At 40.6% G+C, this 19356-nt stretch overlaps 1 protein-coding gene across 1 annotated transcript in view; it reads right to left on the reverse strand.

Moving 5' to 3' along the window:
* The window catches only part of F13A1 (coagulation factor XIII A chain), a 163674-nt gene that overhangs the window by 46120 nt on the left and 98198 nt on the right, over positions 1-19356 (reverse strand). The window contains exon 8 of the mRNA XM_045811684.2: positions 16993-17131. Within this exon, the coding sequence (XP_045667640.2) occupies positions 16993-17131 (139 nt within the window). The remainder of the gene's footprint in view (positions 1-16992; positions 17132-19356) is intronic.

Consider the following 19356-nt stretch of genomic DNA (forward strand, 5'->3'; position numbering starts at 1 on the left):
CTCCAGAGTCCATGCTCTTAAACAAAGAGCTACGCTGTAGGGAAGAATGAGACTGTGAGATCCTTTTATCCCAAACCAAATGATTGAGCTCTATTCTTGGGCAAGTTAAATTTGCAAATCTGTCTTTGTGGAAGATGGGTGGGGAGGCAGGATGGGCCATGGAGCTGAGTTGACCTCCATCCCTGTGGGGAGGACCAGGAGCCATTGGTGGATACGGGCTTCTGGAGGTGAGAGAGCTGGATGAGTGGATGAAGACTTTCATGTTTCCAGAGAGTATGATGGTTCCATTTACCAAGACTGAACGAAGGAGGAAGAGAAGATGGTTTGTGTTGGGGGGTGTGTGTTGGGTGGCTGACAAGTTCAATATCGGATGTGATGAACTTGAGAGCCTGTGAGAAACCCAGGAGAAAAAACCCTAGAGACATTTTTATATACACATGAGACATTCAGAATTGGACGAGTTGCTGGCATCTTCACGGACTGTGGAGGAGAATGGGAGCAGAGCCAGACAAGGAGAATATGGAAACAGAGGGTTGCAGTGTAGGTTTCTCTCCTCAGAGTGATCTAGGTTATGAAGGGAAAAAGAGAAGATAGGGCCGTGGCTAGAAGGTAATGCAACACAGGCAAGAGTGTTTTGATTATTTTCACATTAGGAGAGATTGTCACACTTACAGAGGAAGAACCAGTGCAGGGAGTGGGAATAGAGAATAGGGAGATGGAGTAAAAGGACACTCAACTCCCAAGATTGCAGGAGGATGAGGCTGACAGCCACACCATGCCTGGGTGTGGGGAGTAGGCACTGTTTTCAGGGGCAGGGAGTTGTAGGTGTAGATCAGGGTCAAGGTAGGAAGGTGTTGGACAGGAACATGAGTTTGCTTCCTGCGTGAGAGCCTGTATCTTTCCTCTGAAGCTGGAAAGGTCACTGTGAGTTTAAACATGACTGCTAGCCTCCCCCCCGAACAGTGAAAGTTGCATCATTAGGCAGAGAGATCCAGGAAAACAGCAAGGAAACATCTGCAATCCAAATGGACATAGTCCTGCTTCCTACACAATCTGTGTAGGCAACTGTGGTTAGCAATCCTGGCTCTAGCTAGGATTTCACTGTTATGCCACCACCCTAGATTAATAGGCACCAGAACCTCCTTATTTAAATTCAAATATCCTGGACAAGGTTAGCCTCTTACAAGATAAACAAGCTTTGCGTTTCAGATCTCAGAGGGAGAACCAAGGTTGGGGTTGGGCCTTAGTCAACGGGTAGAAAGCCAATGGCTGGGCTCCCAGGCTCGTCGTGAATAGAGTGGGAGGATGCCATAGGTTTTTTTTTTTTTTTTTTTTTTTTAAATCATGCTATTCTCTCTGCTCAAGAATGGCCAGATAAAATGTGTCCTGGACCACTCATGCCATGAGGCTTCCCTTTTGGCTGGGTGTTAAGTATTTCTGGGTACACATGCTTGTCTTTGATTTCAAGGTCCCCTGTGAAAGGGGCTAGTATTTACAGACATTACTGAATACCATTTACCACAAGGTTGTCTGCAGGTTGGGAAATATATATGCTTCCTGAAAGGTTATTTCAAAGTTTCTTTATCTAGATCTGTCATAGTCTTTCTGTTTTCATCTTGTAATTTTATTATGAAATTTGTCGAGGGAGTGATTCACTTCTGGGGCCCTGTCTTGTTCACCATCATATTCCCAGCACTACAGCTAGGCCTTAGGAAGTGCTCAGAAAGTATTGCTGATTGAAAGGCAAGGACAACTCCTTGCAAGTGTAGGACCTCTCCTCGGCAGGTGTAATTAAACTTTTGTTTGTTTGTTTGTTATTAAGATTCACGGTTTTATATTTTCTCAGAGCCTTCATTTGAAACTTGACTTCCCACTCTACAATCAACACGTACAGTGTCACTTTAAAGGTAAAAGAAAGTTAGAAACCTTCAAAGTGATCTAGTTTTCTTGTTGCCTCTTTTTAAAGAAGCAGTGTAGAAATGAAAATAAAGCCCCCATTTCATTGAGAGTTATTTAATCAAGTCGAAAATAACTTTTTTGCAGGAGAATAACGATGGAATGACAAGTGAAGAACCCATCTTTGCTTTATGTTACTTTTTGTAGGTTTCGTGCAGTGACAGCTAGTGATGTCTAGAACTCCTTTCAAGGATGCTAATAACTCAGCAGAACTGGTACAAAGGATCTTCAGAATCTTCGCCAAATGCAGAGCCTCCCTAGAAAAATAGCCCCATGCATTGCTAAGGGACCTTGGGAGGAACGTCACAGCATTGATTTGGTTTATCCTTTGAATAACCTCTTTCCTTGGAATTTATGTGCAGCAAATGAACACAGATGCAAAGACAAGTACTCAGAGTATTCATCCTTGCATAATTTGCAAGAAGGAAAAATCAGAAACAGTCTGTCCAATACGTGATTGTTTTGAAACACAAAACAGAATATTATTCAGCCATAAAAATGCAGATCTACATTTATTTGGCAGGAAAGATACTTATGGAATATTACATTTTAAAGATCATACTACAGAACACACACAGTGTATGTGTTCATTGTGTCTGTAGATATGTGTGGAACGCAGAATTTTAAATGGCCTTCAACTTTGTATAATTTCCTCCCCTTGAATGTGGGTGAAATCAATGAATAGGATGGTGTATCACTCCTGTGATTATGTTACTTTACGTGGCCAAGAGGATTTTGCACATGTAATTAAGATAATTAATCCGTGGACTCTGATTTGATTAAAAGAGAGCTAGGAAGGTGGGCCTGACCTAATCAGGTAAGCCATTTACATGGAGCAGGCTGGAAACTGGAAGCAGCAGAGACATTCTCCTACTGGGCCTGAAAAGATGGAAGGTTCCACGAGTTCTACAGCTGTAAGGAACGGAATCCTTGCAAGAACGTAAATGAGTTTCAAAGAGAGCCCTGAACGTCAGATGGGGCCACAGCCTCAGCTAACATTTTGATTGCCATTATTTGAGACCCTGAGCAGAGGACCCACTTAACCTGTGCCCAAACTTCTGACCCAGAGAAATTGATAATAAACTTGCATTGTTCTAGCTTGCTAAGCGTTTAGTAATTTCTTATGCAGGAATAAAAAATGAGTACAATATGCAAAGAGACATATGAAAGGATACTTAAGGAGATGTTGGAAATGTTCTGAGCAGTTAGAAGATGGGTAACTCTGACTTTTGAATTTTTTTTCTGCAAAGTTTGCAATTTTTATGATAAACATGCACTAATTTCTATGTAAGTGGACTATTTTTTATTAAAAGAAAATAGAGCACAGTTGAAAATCTGCCCTGGTTTTAACCACAGGCTAAAGTCACATCTGGAGTAGCAAGGGCCTGTGGGACGATGGAGAAGTGGACAGAGAACACAGCTGAGATCAAGATGGGCTTTGGGGCTCTGCGCGCTAGATGTTCAAAGACAATAAAGTGGACAAGTTAAGCAAGGAGTCCTTTACTGCCTTTAACCCGGCTAACTGCTTAAATGCTCCATGGGGTCATCTCATTTACAATTTTTCCAGGAATGTTTCCTACAAGGGAAGAAAGAGATGTGGGCTTGTAACCCTGATTCTGCAGCTTTATTATGGCTCAAGGGAAAGCACAAATAAGACTGAGTGAATGCCCTCAAGGAGATGTGTTGGACCAACTTCGAGTGTAAACAAATCTTTGAATTCGTTTATTTTAAAAATGGCAGGGGGTGGAAGAAATGTACTTAGCTACCTTGCAAATTGTGTATTTGTGGCAAATGGGCGCAGCCCCATTTCCTGGGGTCTTTTGATATACTCTTATTTTTGGTGACAAAAATGACAGCACACCTTGAAATTGTTGAGTTTTGGCCATTCCAATGGTGACAGGTATGGGATGGGGTGGGCGCTGTTGAAAGAAGTGGAGACACGTTGGTGGATTTTGATGCTTGCCTAGCAAGACATTCCAAAGCGGAAATGAAAGCTTGGACCAAGAAAAAATTTGTCAGTTAGGAAAGGTAATAAAGCAAAACAACAAAAAGGAATTATTCAGAGAAAGGGAGGCATGCTGGAGGAATCTTTTATGGAGCTGGGAGCCAGTTGTGGGAGCACTAGACTACTTCAGAATGCAGCTGTTCATTGTTAGGGGCTGTTGGAATGCTAAAACCAGGAAGGAGCATTTAAAGTCTCTTTGGGGTTCTCAGAGGTTGGAAGTCCAATCAGGTGGAGACCAGGCCCCCCTGTAGAAACCAGCTGCCCACCAAGAAAAAAGAAAAGTAATGAAGGTGTTTGTTTTTGCTTGTCCTTTGCAGGGAAGGGGTCCTCCAATGCTAGTTGAGGAATCAGCTTAAGCACGGTCTTCTGTAGCATGAGAGACCACAGTCAGTGGAGTTGAAGATAAGGGAGTGGGTTTGGGGATGTGCTGTTATTTCCAGAACGAAACTATGAGGTGTATTTATAGAAGGGATGATAATCAAAATAATTAATAACTGCTCAGACACAGTCATGAGCCAATTGGAAATCATGACCAATCAGAAAGGATACTCAGTCTAAATGCTATATGTTCCGACCAGTAGGTACTGGATAAATGCCAGCCCAGATGTATTCAATTACATATACTATACTATAATACCTAAGAAGTTTGTTTCTATTTATAAAATTTTCCGGAAGTGTGTCTTTCCTTAGTCCTGAGCCTTTCTACTCTCTTCTTAAGCTTCCACGTACTGATTTCTTGAATATTTATTAAGATCATTTTATAGCAGCTTTATTACAATGATTTTTTTTAATTTTATTTTTTTCTCTTCCTTTGATAACTTCACCTCTTTTGATTATCTGTTTTACTTTTTTATTGTGGCACCAGGAAATGGATAAGATAGAGAATGAAACTAAATTTGACAAAAGCAAAGCAAAAACAAAACAAATAATCCTTAACATGCTCAGGAAGTAGATACCACCCATCCATATGAACCACATCTGCCATTACTTCTTAGCAGAAAGCTCTCTGTAACTCTTCTGGGTTCCCTGTGCTAGATTCATTTGAAAAATAAGACCCTGTCCCCCTTTACTACTCTCTCTGGCATAGCAAATTAGGGATTGATCTCATACCTGAAAATGAAAAAAAAGTCAGATTTTGAGAATATTTGTTTTGGATAACTCTAACGTATTAAAAAATGTCTATAAAAAATTCTGGCCAAGTTTATCCATAATTATTGAAGGGATTTAAAAAATATATAGCCAATAGTTTAAATAGTTACCAAAATCACCATTTTGTATTATAAAGCTATTTATGAGTATAATATTCTAAGGTTGATAGCTCTTATTTATATAAGGTTTTTCTAGAGGTCTTATTAATCATCAAAAGAAATTAATACATTCAATATAGCCTATGTGGTGTATATTTTATTAGCTTCTAATTATTCAAAAACTGGCAAATTTTGAATGGTATATATCATGACACTTAGGCAGAGCTTATGATTAACCAAAACACGATAATTTTCTTATTATGGAAAATACCTTGGTATTTTCTGTGTGGTTTATCAGATGGCTCCCACCTTCTTTTCCATTTTAATTTCCTGAGAGGTATTTGTAGTAACCTCTGATTTTTTTTTTAACCTCTCAAACTCCCTCTCTGTTTTCTTTCAAGTGGGTCTTGAGTAGAATAGGGACTTCAGGCCCTCTTTGGAGATATTCTCTTATAGGACTATGATAGGAATGGGAAGAGAGTCAGTAAAGGGAGTTTCAACCTTCAAAAAACAATGCCCCTTCCTAGTTTTAAAACAAATATTTGATAACATCCCTTTATTGGGTTGAAATGAAATCCACAGGAAGCTTTTTATACACAATTTCTAAAAGAGCAATATAATGCCCTACAACATACGAAAGAAATAGAGAAGTAAAAGGATATACATAAAATAATATGTTTTTCAACAGGATGTCAGAAAGATGATACTAGGTACTAAAATATTACTACAAAATGTAAAACTGTCAAGGAGTGCGGTAGACTCCGAATTTGGAACTACTTGTGTACCGGTTAAGAGCGTGCTCTAAGGAAACATTTCTAAAATGACAGAATAAGGACTTCTAAGAAACTTTTCCTTCATAAAAACAATGAGAATTCTAGCAAACATGATCAAAACCAACTTATCGACAAAAACAAATGGATCTCATTAAGAAGAGTGAGCTTTGTAGCATTGGAATTTGCCTTATTCTCACTCCCCCTCTCCACAGCTCCATGATAGTCATGAAAGCCAAGAGCCTCACAACTATGGTATAAAAACTTGCAACCTAGCAACCAATAAAGGGGAGAAAATTGGGTTTGGAACTCTCTAAAAGCCCCATCTCCAAAGAATTACTACTAACTTGTTGGCAGTTCTCTGAAAACTCCATTCTCAGGATATCTTTTTATTTGCTTTGATTCAGAATTCACTCTGTGCAAATAGCCTTTCCCAAAGGATGTTTTTCAAAAATAATTAGAAGTGACTGCTTAACATCACAGGGATGCTAAGGGATGACACCAACTGGTGATAATAAAAGGCTGTCCACCAAAAAAAACTTAAAAGGAAAACCTAAGGACTGAGATGTCCATAGGGGTTTTGAACAATTCTGACATATTCTTGAGTGTCTAGATGGCCACACAGATGTGCAGGGTTGTAAGCACGGCCAGGAAGGCCCTAAGAGGGTTCTAATCTCTCACCTCTGAACTTGAGATACCGTGCATACTTTTGATACTGTGGGATACTTTTACTTCCTAGTTAAAGCTATAGCAGAATTGCAAATTTACTGGTGGAGCATTGAAGACATTCCCCCCAACACACAGAGAGCTCCTGGGTAAGGCTGAGGACTTGTTAGTTCAAGGTACTTAAGGAAATTTCTGTCCCATTGTTAACTGGACCATTAAACTAACCCAGCAGAGACTTCAGTGGCCACACATGATAAAAAATATAAACCTTACAGAATTAGTTCAGGAAAGTCACTAAACAAACAGTAAGCAGCAGCAACAACACAAACATCTACAACAGACTCTGGGGAGCAGGAAATCTGATTTACAGTGTTGTCACATCATATAATTTAAAATGTCTAGCACTTTTTTAAAATGGAAGACACACAAAGAAACAGAAAAGTATGGCCCATATGCAAAAAAAAAAAAAAAAAAAGCAGTCAAGAGAAATTGTCACTAAGGAAGACAAGACCCTGGTTTTACTAGACAAAGATTATAAATCAGGTATTATAAACATGTTCAAATAACTAAAGAAAACCATGTGAGTAATGTCTAATCAAACAGGATATCAATGAAAAGGAATCAAACAGAAATTCTGGAGCTGAAATATACAATAACTAGAATGAAAAACTCAAAAATTTCACTAGTGGGTCTCAAAAGCAGATTGGAGTAGATGCAGAGAAGAAAGAATTAGTGAACTTGAAGATAAGTAAATTGAAATAAAAAAAAAAAGAAAAAAAAGAAGAAGAAGAAAAATGAACAGAGCCCCAGAGACATGTGGGATACAATCAAGAGTACCAACATACTCATGTGAAGGTCCCTGAGAAAAAGGAAAGAGAGAAAGGATCAGAAAGAATATCTGAAAATCATAATAGCTAAAAACTTTCCAAAGTTGATGAGACATTGATATATACATCTGAGAAGTTAAATTTCAAAAAGGATAAACTCAAAGAGATATACGTACATCTAAATACCTCAGAGCCAAACTGTCGAAAGCTGAAAACAAAGAGGGAATTACGAATACAGTATGAGAAAAGTGATTGATTATGTACAGGAGTTCATCAATAGGATTAAAACTGACTACTCATCAGAAACCATGGAAGCCAGAAGCCAGTGGGATGAGGTTTTCAAATTGCTGAAAGGAAAAGTTAAATAAGAACTGTGTATCTAGCAAAAACTAACCTTCAAAAAAGAAGGCAAAGGTAACTTACATAGAGAAATAGGCAAAACAGTATAAATGTATATTTGTTTGAATTCTTTTCCTCTCTGATTTTAAAGACAACTTCATAAAGCAGTAATTTAGAATTGTATTGATGGGCTTATAATGTAGAGAGATGCAATCTGTATTATAGTAACAGAACAAAGGCAAGGGGAATGGGATGTTTTTGTATGCTATTGAAATTACTTGGTATTAATTTGAAACAACTAAGTTGTTTCAAATGATGGTTTTAAATTATAATCTGCAGGGAAACTACTAAGGAAAAACCTGAAAAATATATTGTCAAAAGAAACAGAAAAAGAATTAAAATAGTATACTACAAAATATCTTTTTATACTAATGGAGGAATGGGGGAGAAAAAAGGCATAATGCATACAGAAAGGAAATAGCAAAATTGTGGATATAAACCCTATTTATCAGTAATTACATTAAACATTAGTAGACTAAACACTAAAATCAAAAGGCAGAGGTCGGATAGATGGATAACAAAACTGTATGTTGCATCTAAGAGATACACTTTATATTCAAAGATGCAAATAGGTTGAAAGTAAAAAGATGGAAAAACATAAACTGTGCAAATAGAACCAAAGATAGCTGGAGCAGCCATATTTATATCAGACAAAATAGACTTCATGACAAATATTGTCACTAGAGACAAAGGACTTTTTAAATTTAAATTCAATCAGCAAAGATATAGTACATCATTAGTTTTTGATATAACGTTTGATCGTTCATTAGTTGAGTATATCACCCAGAAGGACATTTTATAATGGTTAAAAGGTAATGCTATTAGGAAAACAATAATCATTAACATACCTGTATCTAATAAGAGAACCCCAAAATACACAAAAGGCAAAACTGACAAAATTAAAGGGAAAAATAGATGATTTAACAATTCAACCAGAGGTGGGGAGTAGGAGTTAAGTAAAATGGGTGAAGGGGGTCAAAAGGTACAAATTTCTAGTTATTTGGAAGTTGGTAGGTGAGATCTTAAAAGTCCTCATCATAAACACACACACACACACACACACACACACACGCACACACACACACACACACACACATTTTGTAACTATGTATGGCAACCAATATTAGCTAGACTTACTGTGGTGATTATTTTGCAATATCCACAAATAATCATTATAGTGCACACCTGAAATTAATATAATATGTCAAGTATACTCAATAAAAACAAACAAGCAAGCAAACAAAAATAATTTGACAAATAAAAGTTGGAGACTTCAATACTGTGCTTTCAATAACAGACAGAAGAAGCAGGTGGAAGATTAGCAAAGAAATAGAAGACTAGAACAACACAATAAACTAACCAGACCTAATGGATGTGTATAAAATATCCCACCCAACAACAACAAAATACTCATCTCTCAAGGGGAAATGGAACATTCTTTGGAACAGACTATATGTTAGGCCATAAAACAAATCTTAATATTTGCTCCATTAACATTCAATGTTAATTAATTGTTAATGTAATTAATTAACTCCATTAATTACCAATGGAGTAATTAATCTAATTACTGATAAGTAGGACTTACATCTGCCATTTTGCAAATTCCTTGCTATACATGTTTTTTTTTTATTCTTCTATTCCTCATTACTTCCTTTAATGTAATTACTGATAAGATATTTTAATGTAATTACTGATAAGATATTTTCTAATATACCATTTTAATTCTTTTTCTGTTTCTTTTTACTATATATTTTTCAGTTTTTCCTTAGTGGTTTCTCTGGCGATTATAACTAACATTCTAACTGAGAACTCTAGTTCAGATTAACACAAACTTATTTTCAACTGGATGCAAAAACTTTGTTCCATTCCCCCGCCCTTTGTGCTATTATTGTAATCCAGATTGCATCATTCTACCTTATTAGCCCAGCCACACAATTTTATAATTAGTGCTATATGAATTATATATCAATAAAGGTGTTATAACAAAAGTGAGCTCTTGGGTCAGCCTCCCTGGGTTGTAAGTCAGGCTCTATCACTTATTGGCTGGAGACTATGGTTAGGTTACTGTGTGCCTCAGTTTCTTCATCTATAAATGAGGACAATAATAGTAAGTACCCGAACAGGTTGTTGAAAAGGTTAAATGAGTTACTACACGTCACCCACTTAGATCAGGACCTGGCACAATGAAAGCATTCCATAAGCATGAGCTATTTTGATTCTTTGGCGGCGGCAAATAACTTTTCCCATCCTTTCTTCAAGACTCTGGTGTACATTCAGAGTGTACATTCTTAGTTCTCTAGCGGCAGGGCTCATGACCTTGTTCTAGGGGATTTCGTCAAAAACAATTTGGCTGACAGTAATGCGGTTAACAAGATAATCTACTGGTAACCTAGATGCAGCACTGGTTAAGTTTACAAGCCCTTAAACATCTTCAAGCAGTTGGGTTTATATTCGGAAAATTTTCTCTACCTTTTTCTTTGGAATTTATTTTTGTATAATTCTTTCTTGCACTATGTGCAGTAATTAAAACTTAGTATAATATAAAGCACATGAAAGTCTAACTAGTCGAAACACACTGAGCATTTACAGCAAGGCACAAGATAGATGGATCTAAATTTCAAAAACACGCCTACGGTGGTCAAACCCCTATGCCGAGTGCAGAGACTGCAGTGAGAATTAGGATCAGTATTGTACCCAGCACTGGCTTCTAGGTGTGAAGGCTGTTTAATTTCTGCTCTAAAACTTGCTTCAAAAGAGCTTTGTTTATAGATTCAATACTACCCATTGCAGCAGAGTTTTTTGCATTTGGAATGAAGAAAATAAAACAATAACAACTGTACTCTTTCCAACAAGGACTGAAGGAAGTTGGATTTTCTTTTTTTTTTTTAAAGAACCAGATCCACGGAGGCCAGAAATTACAACTACAAAAGTTTTCTGTGGTGTGTGTTTGTTTTTTGGGTTTTTGTTTGTTTGTTTGTTTTTGTTCTTTCCTTGGGAGCTGATGTGAAGTCAATTTGCAAAGCAACACCTGTATGTAAGTGGGTGGCTCCTAGCTGGCCCTGTGCAGGTGAGCAGATCTTCACACAGAGCATGGGAGGACCTGCTGCAGATGGCAAGAAAGGCCTGGAAGAACAGTGAAATGTATTTAAAAAATTTTTGGGAGCTAGAAATGACCCTGGAGCTCATTAAGACCGAACTCATACATTTACATAAGAGAAAATTAAGGTCCAGAGAAATCAAGCAACTTGCCCAAAGTGACCCAGCTAATTAGTGGCAGAACTAATCACACTGCCTTGCACCATGGAGAGAGGGAGGGCAAAATTACAAGATAGTTTGACTTGATTGAGTGTTTTTTCCATGATGCCCCGGGGAAAAACAAAATAAAATGGTGATTACTTTCCAGGGGATCACTGACTAATTCTTAGATTGTTGCAACATTGAGCTGAAAGTGAGAAATACAAATCTGCTAGTTCCCAATTATTTTAAAAAATTAAATTGTAAAAGCCAGTTTAATCAACCCTACTTAATCTCAAATGAAAAGGCAATAAAAGGAAATAAAGACTTGTTAATTGTTGCAGTACGCACGGTTTTTACAATTATCTTTGATACCATATAAAATGTCTAAAACTCTGAGTTAGGATGTATTCTACATCTGCCAATTGGCTAATCAACCGGAATCTGAGAAGCAGACCAGTCAGCTATGGGCCTGGGTGTACACATATGTGTTCAGCCCCCTTTTCTTCACATCCTGAGTGCATGGACAGCACATGCCTCTGCCCACCCCACTTGAAGTTCCATTGTCAGGAGATGAACAACTTCCCTGGGAGTGTGAGCAGGATGGAAAGGGACACAGGAGGGAGGGGCTTAGAAGCTGGACAAAAAGGAGTCACAGGGTCTCAAAGCTGTTGGCTCCAAGAGGAAATCTGGAGCACTGTTGGCTGTTGGACCCACTAAAACTAAGAGAGGGGTGGGTTTGTCGTAAAGGACTCAGGGATTAGACAATGCCTAGAGGGTAGAGAAGTAGGAGAGGTGGTGATAGGTGGGGAACACAGAAGGACCGAAGGATGCATCCCCACCCCTAAATAGTATTAACTCCGTCTGCTTCTCATTGAATGCACAGCCTGGGGATATTAGCTCCTTCTGGAAGGCGGGCAAAGAGCCAGGTGTTCTTGATGTTGTAAAGGAAGGAGTGGAAAGGGGCTGAAAGGTGCATTAGAACGAGTTTTGATATCCAACAACTGTGGTCGTAAGAATACAGGCTAACTCTGCATGAGCTTTCATTCCTTCCTGCCGGGTCCTTGAAGCAGACTGATCTCTGGTTGTCTCATCTCAGTGCTTTTGACTTTTATAGACATACCCCTGAGTTTCATCTGTGGGCTAAGGTCATTTCCTGGGCATTCCATCTGTGAACAGCACAGCCAGAAGATTGCAGGGGGGATAATGGCTTTGAGTCCATGGCCACTCCCATGTGAACAGCCTTTCCCTTTGCTCCCCTGGGCTTAGGATGGAAGCCCCTTCCCCTCATCTCCGTGTCTCCTGGCTCATGTTACAACCTACCTTACATTTTTTATAGAGTTCTATATGTCATTGTCTCACCTGCAAACATTGGATCAAGCTCCTCGGGGGTAGTGACTCTAATTTCTCTCTGAATCCTCAGAATCTGGTATTTGGACGTAACAGTGCACAATGGTGTTTGTTGAATGAATTAAATGACATTTATGCAGTTAAATGAGCATGAGAAATTTCCTCCAACCAATTCTACGTATGAAGTCCTTGCGCCATGCCCTGCACCCTGTTACACGCTGGCAAAACGAAGGAAAACAAATTAGATCAGACGTTGTTCTCCCCCATGGAGGTTGCAATCTGGTGGGCGCCAGCCAAGAGGTGGGCATACTTCTTTCACCCAGAATCATCACATCTGACTACATCCTCTCCAGCAAATAGGACACAGGATAATGCTTTCATTTAGAAGGAGAAGAGCCTTTCACTGAAATGCCTTCATGACACTAATAAGTGCCACCATCCCACCTTCCCTTTAAAATTGTTTCCATTTCCACGGTGATAGTCCTATAACGAGGTGATCAAACTGAGCTGTCGCAAGGTGAGGCCACACCGTCACGGCCCATGGCGTGAGCCCTGTTCTCCCTCCTCAGGGAACCTTCGTCTCCCTAGTCACTGTTTGCACTGCAGCTAAACACTGTGCACGCGTCTTCATTAAACTGTCCGCAGTGATTCATAGTTGCCTTCCTCCAGAGGTTACGCATCATTCAAAACCCATCGGCACGCGGGGGACAGGCGGCTTAAATTGCTCCTTCCAGGATATGTTACCTTGCGTTGGTCCACTCAGAATTTCATTTGCTACGGAGAGGTCCAATTACTCTGCCCAGCGGTGCCCTTCTAGGGTTCCTTGGGCCCTCCCTCTCCTGAATTGCCAAGAAGCAGACTGCTGCCTCTGTGGGCATCGACAGTGTGTCCACTGCAGAACTGCGGCTCTCGGTGTGGGGAGGCACTCTCGGAGGGGAAATCCACCACGGAGGGACCTGAGGTGCCAGACCAGGAAGCAGGCACATAGTCAGCCCTCCATGGTCTGTGGTGCTAAAGGGAGAAGCAGGAGTCGGAGAATGGGCTGAAATCCATGCTTTGGCCTGCCCCCCCCCTTGGCCTGGGGGAGTGCCACGCATAATATGCCCTTGACTGTATTCTTGTGCTGGCTCTCTGAGCCCTTTGTACTGACTTTGGCCACGCTGGACCTGGCTGAGTCATGGGGAAGAGGACACCTTTGGTCATGGAGACCCAGTTGGACAAATTAATTCGCCACAAACTGTGTATCATCAGCATACCTCAGTGTTAAAGAGAAGGTGGAGGCACAAGACAGAGAAACTAGAAGTCATTCTCACGGTTGCCTTTAGAAAGAGGAGGAAAAAGAGGAGGAGGAAGAGAGGAGGGGGCAGGGCAGGGAGGGCAAGAACCATGCACAAACCAGGAGGGGGTTGGGGCGAGTTTGTCTGACTGGAGCCTCTGTAGGGAAGTGAGTCTGGGGGTTTGGGGGAGGCCACTTGTTCCTGAGACCCCTGCTAAGAAATTCATTAAGCCATGTGTTACCAGCCATGCTGTGCTGGCTTCTCAATGGTCAGCTGATGCCCTCCAAATCCTCCCTGCCCTCATCTCAGCCTCTGTCAGCCTTCTGCCCCGCCCCCTCCCTTGTTCACCAACCTACAGCTCAGGCTGCTCCTGCTTCTTACCAGGGGCCCTTACTAATCTGATTAGCAGGCAAGGAGGAGCGCTCCCTCTGGGCCTAGCACTACGGCAAACACTTTACCTGTGTTACCTCATTTAATTGTCACAGCTACCCCATCAAGAAATGGTTACCCTCATTCTACTGATGAAGAAACCAAAGCTCAGAGAGGTGAAGTCATTTTCTCAAGGTCCCACAGCAAGTAACTGTCAAAGCCAGAGCTTGTGTGGCAGTGTGGCTGTGGTGACCACGTACTGATTGATATATCCAGGGAAGACACCGCCGGTTTTCTCAATCAGGGAGGGTCCTAGAGATTCTTTGGGTTTTATGGAACATCTATAGTTTGTAGGGTCCACTAGTGTTTGCACTGTGTGTGGGGGAGACACAAATTTCTGCTTTTGTTTTAAAAATACCCCAAAGGTACAGAAATGGCACAGTCATCTTAGGACATTGGACACCCCCCCTTATTTTTGTGACTGCTTCAATGTGCTTAGGCTGATAGCAACATATTGCCTCCAAGAAATTCCAGCTGTGTGACTAATAAGGAAGACAATAAGGACAGCTAACATTCATTGGGCACCTGTTATGCTCTACTCTGAGCTGAGTGAAATAGGAAGTTCTGTCATCTCTACTTTAGAAGAGGAAAGAGGCACAGAGAGATGGTGCCTTGCCCAAGGTCACACAGCTGGTCAGTGGCAGAGCCAGGCTTTAGACTCAGACCTGACTGAGCCCTTTAATCTTTTTGCTCCATGGTCAGATGTGTCCTTAGTTGGGTTCACATCGGCCAGTTAGTGAGACATCACTCACCATATGTTGAAAACCCACCATGAGCCAAGCAAGGGGAAGGAAAACGAGCATAAGGCAGTCGTCTGGTGGTGGAGGATGGGCGAGGTTCCCAGACCAGGGAACATAGTCCCAGGGTGATGGGACATTTGTGGAAGGCAATGAGGGAGCAAAGGTTGACAGGGACAGGGAAAGGAATTCAGAGGAGGAAGCCGAAAGAGGAGAGGGTTACCAAGAGCAAGATCTATCAGCTTCAATTTGGTATCAATTTTGTTTAGGGCCTTATGGGGTTATCTGTTAGGGTGCCCATGAGGATTCATGGTGGAGGCATTTAGATCAAGGAATAGGGAGGAATAATTTTGACCTGCAGTTGGCTACCAAGGCATAAAGTGTGTGTGTGTGTGTGTGTGTGTGTGTGTGTGTGTGTGTGTGTGTGTAAGGAAAGGTGCACAGTACAGAATACCAAATAATTCTCATTTTGCCATTTTCTACTGTCACAAACAGGCTTTTGGGGCAGCTATTTTGGTCTGTTTTTGTTCTTCCATATACATGCAGGGCTGCTATACTGTAATTCCAAGGGCTTAAATGATGCTTTAAATTGCTGTTCAATTTGCAGAGGTGAGGTTTTGTCTTGCCTGTACTCTCTCGCTTACCATCGCTCAGCTCATTCCCTTCAAATGAACTGCACTATTTTTTATTCATAGTACCACTCTGCTACTAGTTCCCCGACTTCCTTCTTCCCACATCCTCCAATGAGTGCTTACCAGTACTGACAAGTTAATACTGCTCCTATCACCGTGATCCATTCCTGTAACACAGGGGAGTTAAGGCACTTCTAACTTTTAATTTCTCTTCAAATGAGCTCATAACTTCCTCCCACCCCCATTTGGATGCTTTTACAACTGACAGTGTTTTCGTTTTATTACTTGTAAAGAAAAACCATAGGACACACATTTTTGGCTTGGGTATTCCAACTGGTTCAATGCCAGCAATTTCCCCCATACACACCTTCATAAATGTCCTTTACGTTTGGGTTTTCCCCCTCTTTTTAGAATATTGTTTTGGACTGAGTGGGTCCCAGGGACCTAGGAAATTTCTTTGGGATCTTAAACCCCCCGTAGCCAGCTTGTGGTGCGGCTGCTTGGGGCAGTGAAAGAAAGATGTGGTTGGTATTAGTGACAATTTCAACTTTACTCTCATTCCTATTCTGTTTGAAAGACGAGGTCACAAATCACGGAGAACCACATCTTTACATGCAAAGACTAATCCCAAGGGCACTTGGTGTCTCACTCGGTTGAGCATCTGACTCTTGACTTTGGCTCAGGTCGTGATCTCAGGTTTGTGAGATGGAGCCCCAGGTCAGGCTCCACGCTCAGCAGGGAGTCTGCTTGAGATTCTCTCTCCCGCTGCCCCTCCCCTCACTTGTGCACTCTCTCTCTCCCTCTCTTTCTAAGATAAATAAGTAAATCTTAAAAAAAAAAAAAAGAGCAATCTCATACTGCAAAGGCAAAAAAAATCATGGTTAAGGGTCAGATGCACTTGGATTTTATTCTCAGCTTATGGGATGTGTGAACTTGAGCAAATTACTTTAACCTCTCTGGGCCTCAGTTTCCTCCTCTCTAAGTGGAGATACTAATAAGCACCCACATGATATAGCTGTTAAAAGAATAAGATGCAATCACATACACACAGACACTGGTACATAGCAAGTGCTTAATAAATGTTAGCTGTATTACTCCTGGAGTATTGACTTAGAGAATACTCGGCTCCAATCTCTCTGCCATTCACCATAATATTCTCATACTAAAGTTGAGAGGAACTAATGGGTTTTAGCCTAAAGGCATAGCAAAACTATGACCTTTTTCAGTGGTTACTGTTGTAATGCAATGATTGATCTTTATTACTAGAAAAGCAAACTGCCTGTTCAGTAACAATTCTCATTCATTAGCTAAAAACAATCTCTACCAATCAGACATTTCTGCCTATGGTATTGAACAGTCCTTAAAATAGAAGGGAAGAAACATTAGACCCGGTCTGTCTTGTGGTTAATGTGTAACGTCACTCTAATTTGATATCAGCAAGTGCCCTTGTAAGTCAAACTCACCACACTGAATCCTTGGTGAGTTTGGAGTTCACGTTCCCATCTTCTTCCAGGAAGATGTCCATTTGCAAATTGGCATCATTATCATGGGCTGAGAAGTAATTTGTAACGACTCTTGCAGGTATCCCAAGGCATCGCAAAACTGCAGGAAAGGACAGACCACAACTAAACTCATCACCAAAATTTAATAAATACATAGTGAACAATTCCTTCTCATAAGGGACTTCCTTCTTTACCAAAAAGAAAAGCCCTTTGCACGTATTAACCTCAAACGTTCATACTGAAGAAGGGGGACTATTTTCAAGCTTCGAGACTATGGAGAGAAACCTTGCTATGTGATTATTCAGAATAAATGGAATAAAAGGAATAAAATCCCAATAATGGGGTTCTAATTGGTTAGTTGCTAATAATACAATCATTAAAGTAGTATTATTTTAGTCCATTTAATAGGATTATGTTCCTGATAATAATTTTTTTTTTAAAAACTTGCCTAGATTTTATTTACTTATTTGAGAGAGAGACAAAGCACAAACAGGGGGAGGGACAGAGGGAGAAAGAGAGGGACAAGCAGACTCCCTGCTGAGTGGGGAGCCTGATGCGGGGCTTGATCCCAGGACCCTGAGATCATGACCTGAGCCAAAGTCAGAGGCTGAACTGACTAAGCCACCCAGTTGCCCCGGAGTAGGACAAATACCATATGATTTCACTCATATATGGAATTTAAGAAATAAAGCAGATGAACATAGGGGAAGGGAAGGAAAAATAAAATAAGATGAAATCAGACAGGGAGACAAGCCATAAGAAACACTGAACTCTAGGAAACAAACTGAGGGCTGCTGGAGGGGAGGTGGGTGGGGGGAAGGGATAACTGAGTGCTGGGCATTACGGAGGACACCTGATGTCATGAGCACTGGGTGTTACATGCAACTGATGAATCACTAAATTCTACCTCTGAAACTAATAAAAAAAATTTTTAACTGGAAATAAACAACAACAACAACAAAGCCCTCAGCTGATAGGACCTTATAACAGAGGTCCTCAGCGGGGTTTGCTCTCCTGGCTAGAATTTGTTCTTGTGACACTTGGTGGAGGGTGACACCACAGATTCATTTTAATTGCTAGAAAATAAATTACCTGGATGCATCTCTTGCCATATGTACCTATTGATTAAACTCAATCCAAATGCCCTCCCTGGTTCCCAGGATGCCAGACATCAGGGCTCATTGAAAATAATTCAGCTGACAATTTTAAGATTAATGGCTTGGCTTGCCTTTTTTTCTCAGAATAGTTTAGCATTTTTAACCAAATGCTATCCACCTCCTTCAACAGAACAACCTTGAAAGTCCAAACTTGAGTCTGGTAGCATTCAAGTGTCCTCATCAACTGACTTAATCTTAATACGCCAAACAAAAATGATGGCAGCCACCACCTGCTTCCTGCTTCCATCTTCCTGTATCGATTCACAGACCCTATTCAAGCTCCAGTTTTATCAGTAAGATGATTGGCACTCTAGCTCTATTTCAGGCTTAAACACTAATTCACAGAATAAGAATTGTTTCAGAGTTTGCCTGACCTCGTAATTTTAATACAGGTGAAGAATGACACTGGGACACCTGTGCCTCCTTCCTTCCAACTTCCTTCTTGGGGTTTATTCTTACTTGTGACTTCCCCACATGTGCTTCTGTCTTTCCTTAGCTTACCACCAAAGCCTGTTTTCAGGAATAGATCTGATGACCCTTTCATACAAAAGGCATAAATGGATGGAAGGTGTTCACTATTTTATCTGGTTCTAAGCCCAGAGAAATTACACTAGGATAGTAAAATCGTAGACAGCAGGAAGAAAGGCAGAGGGTCCTTTCTGTTTTCCTGGAAACCTTTCCTAAGAGTGGTTGCTCCCATCGGGCACCCTTTACATAGTCTGGGCTTGGGAACAGCGAGGGTGGGGGGCTACCTCTAATCATTAGCCCATCATGAAGTTCAGCTTCTATCTAGAATCTTAGAGACCAGCACACCTAGGAAACTGATACACTGGCCTTTATTGCTCTCAGGAAATATATTCCTTTAGCCTTTGGGTATACTTAACTGGCTAGGAAAATAATATTATTCCGTTTAACACCATAGAAAAACAAAAGCACGAGATGAACACTTTCTTCCCACTTGATCACTGACTCATCTTGGACGGTCACAACTTTGAGATAAGACTGCGAGGCTTCGTGATCATTTATAAAAAAATGGCCTCATCCTGGCTTCCAGCCTCCAGCCCCTCCTTGACTTTTCCGATTAAAAGAAAAATGCTAACTAGGTAAAACATTCTTTATTAACGAGCAAGCAGAAAGAACACTCCAACTTGAGCTTAATGTTTTCTCC

The sequence above is a fragment of the Ursus americanus genome, chromosome 32, assembly GCF_024610735.1.
Source record: "Ursus americanus isolate L20-20 chromosome 32, mUrsAme1.1.p, whole genome shotgun sequence".
Taxonomy (NCBI): Eukaryota; Metazoa; Chordata; class Mammalia; order Carnivora; family Ursidae; genus Ursus; species Ursus americanus.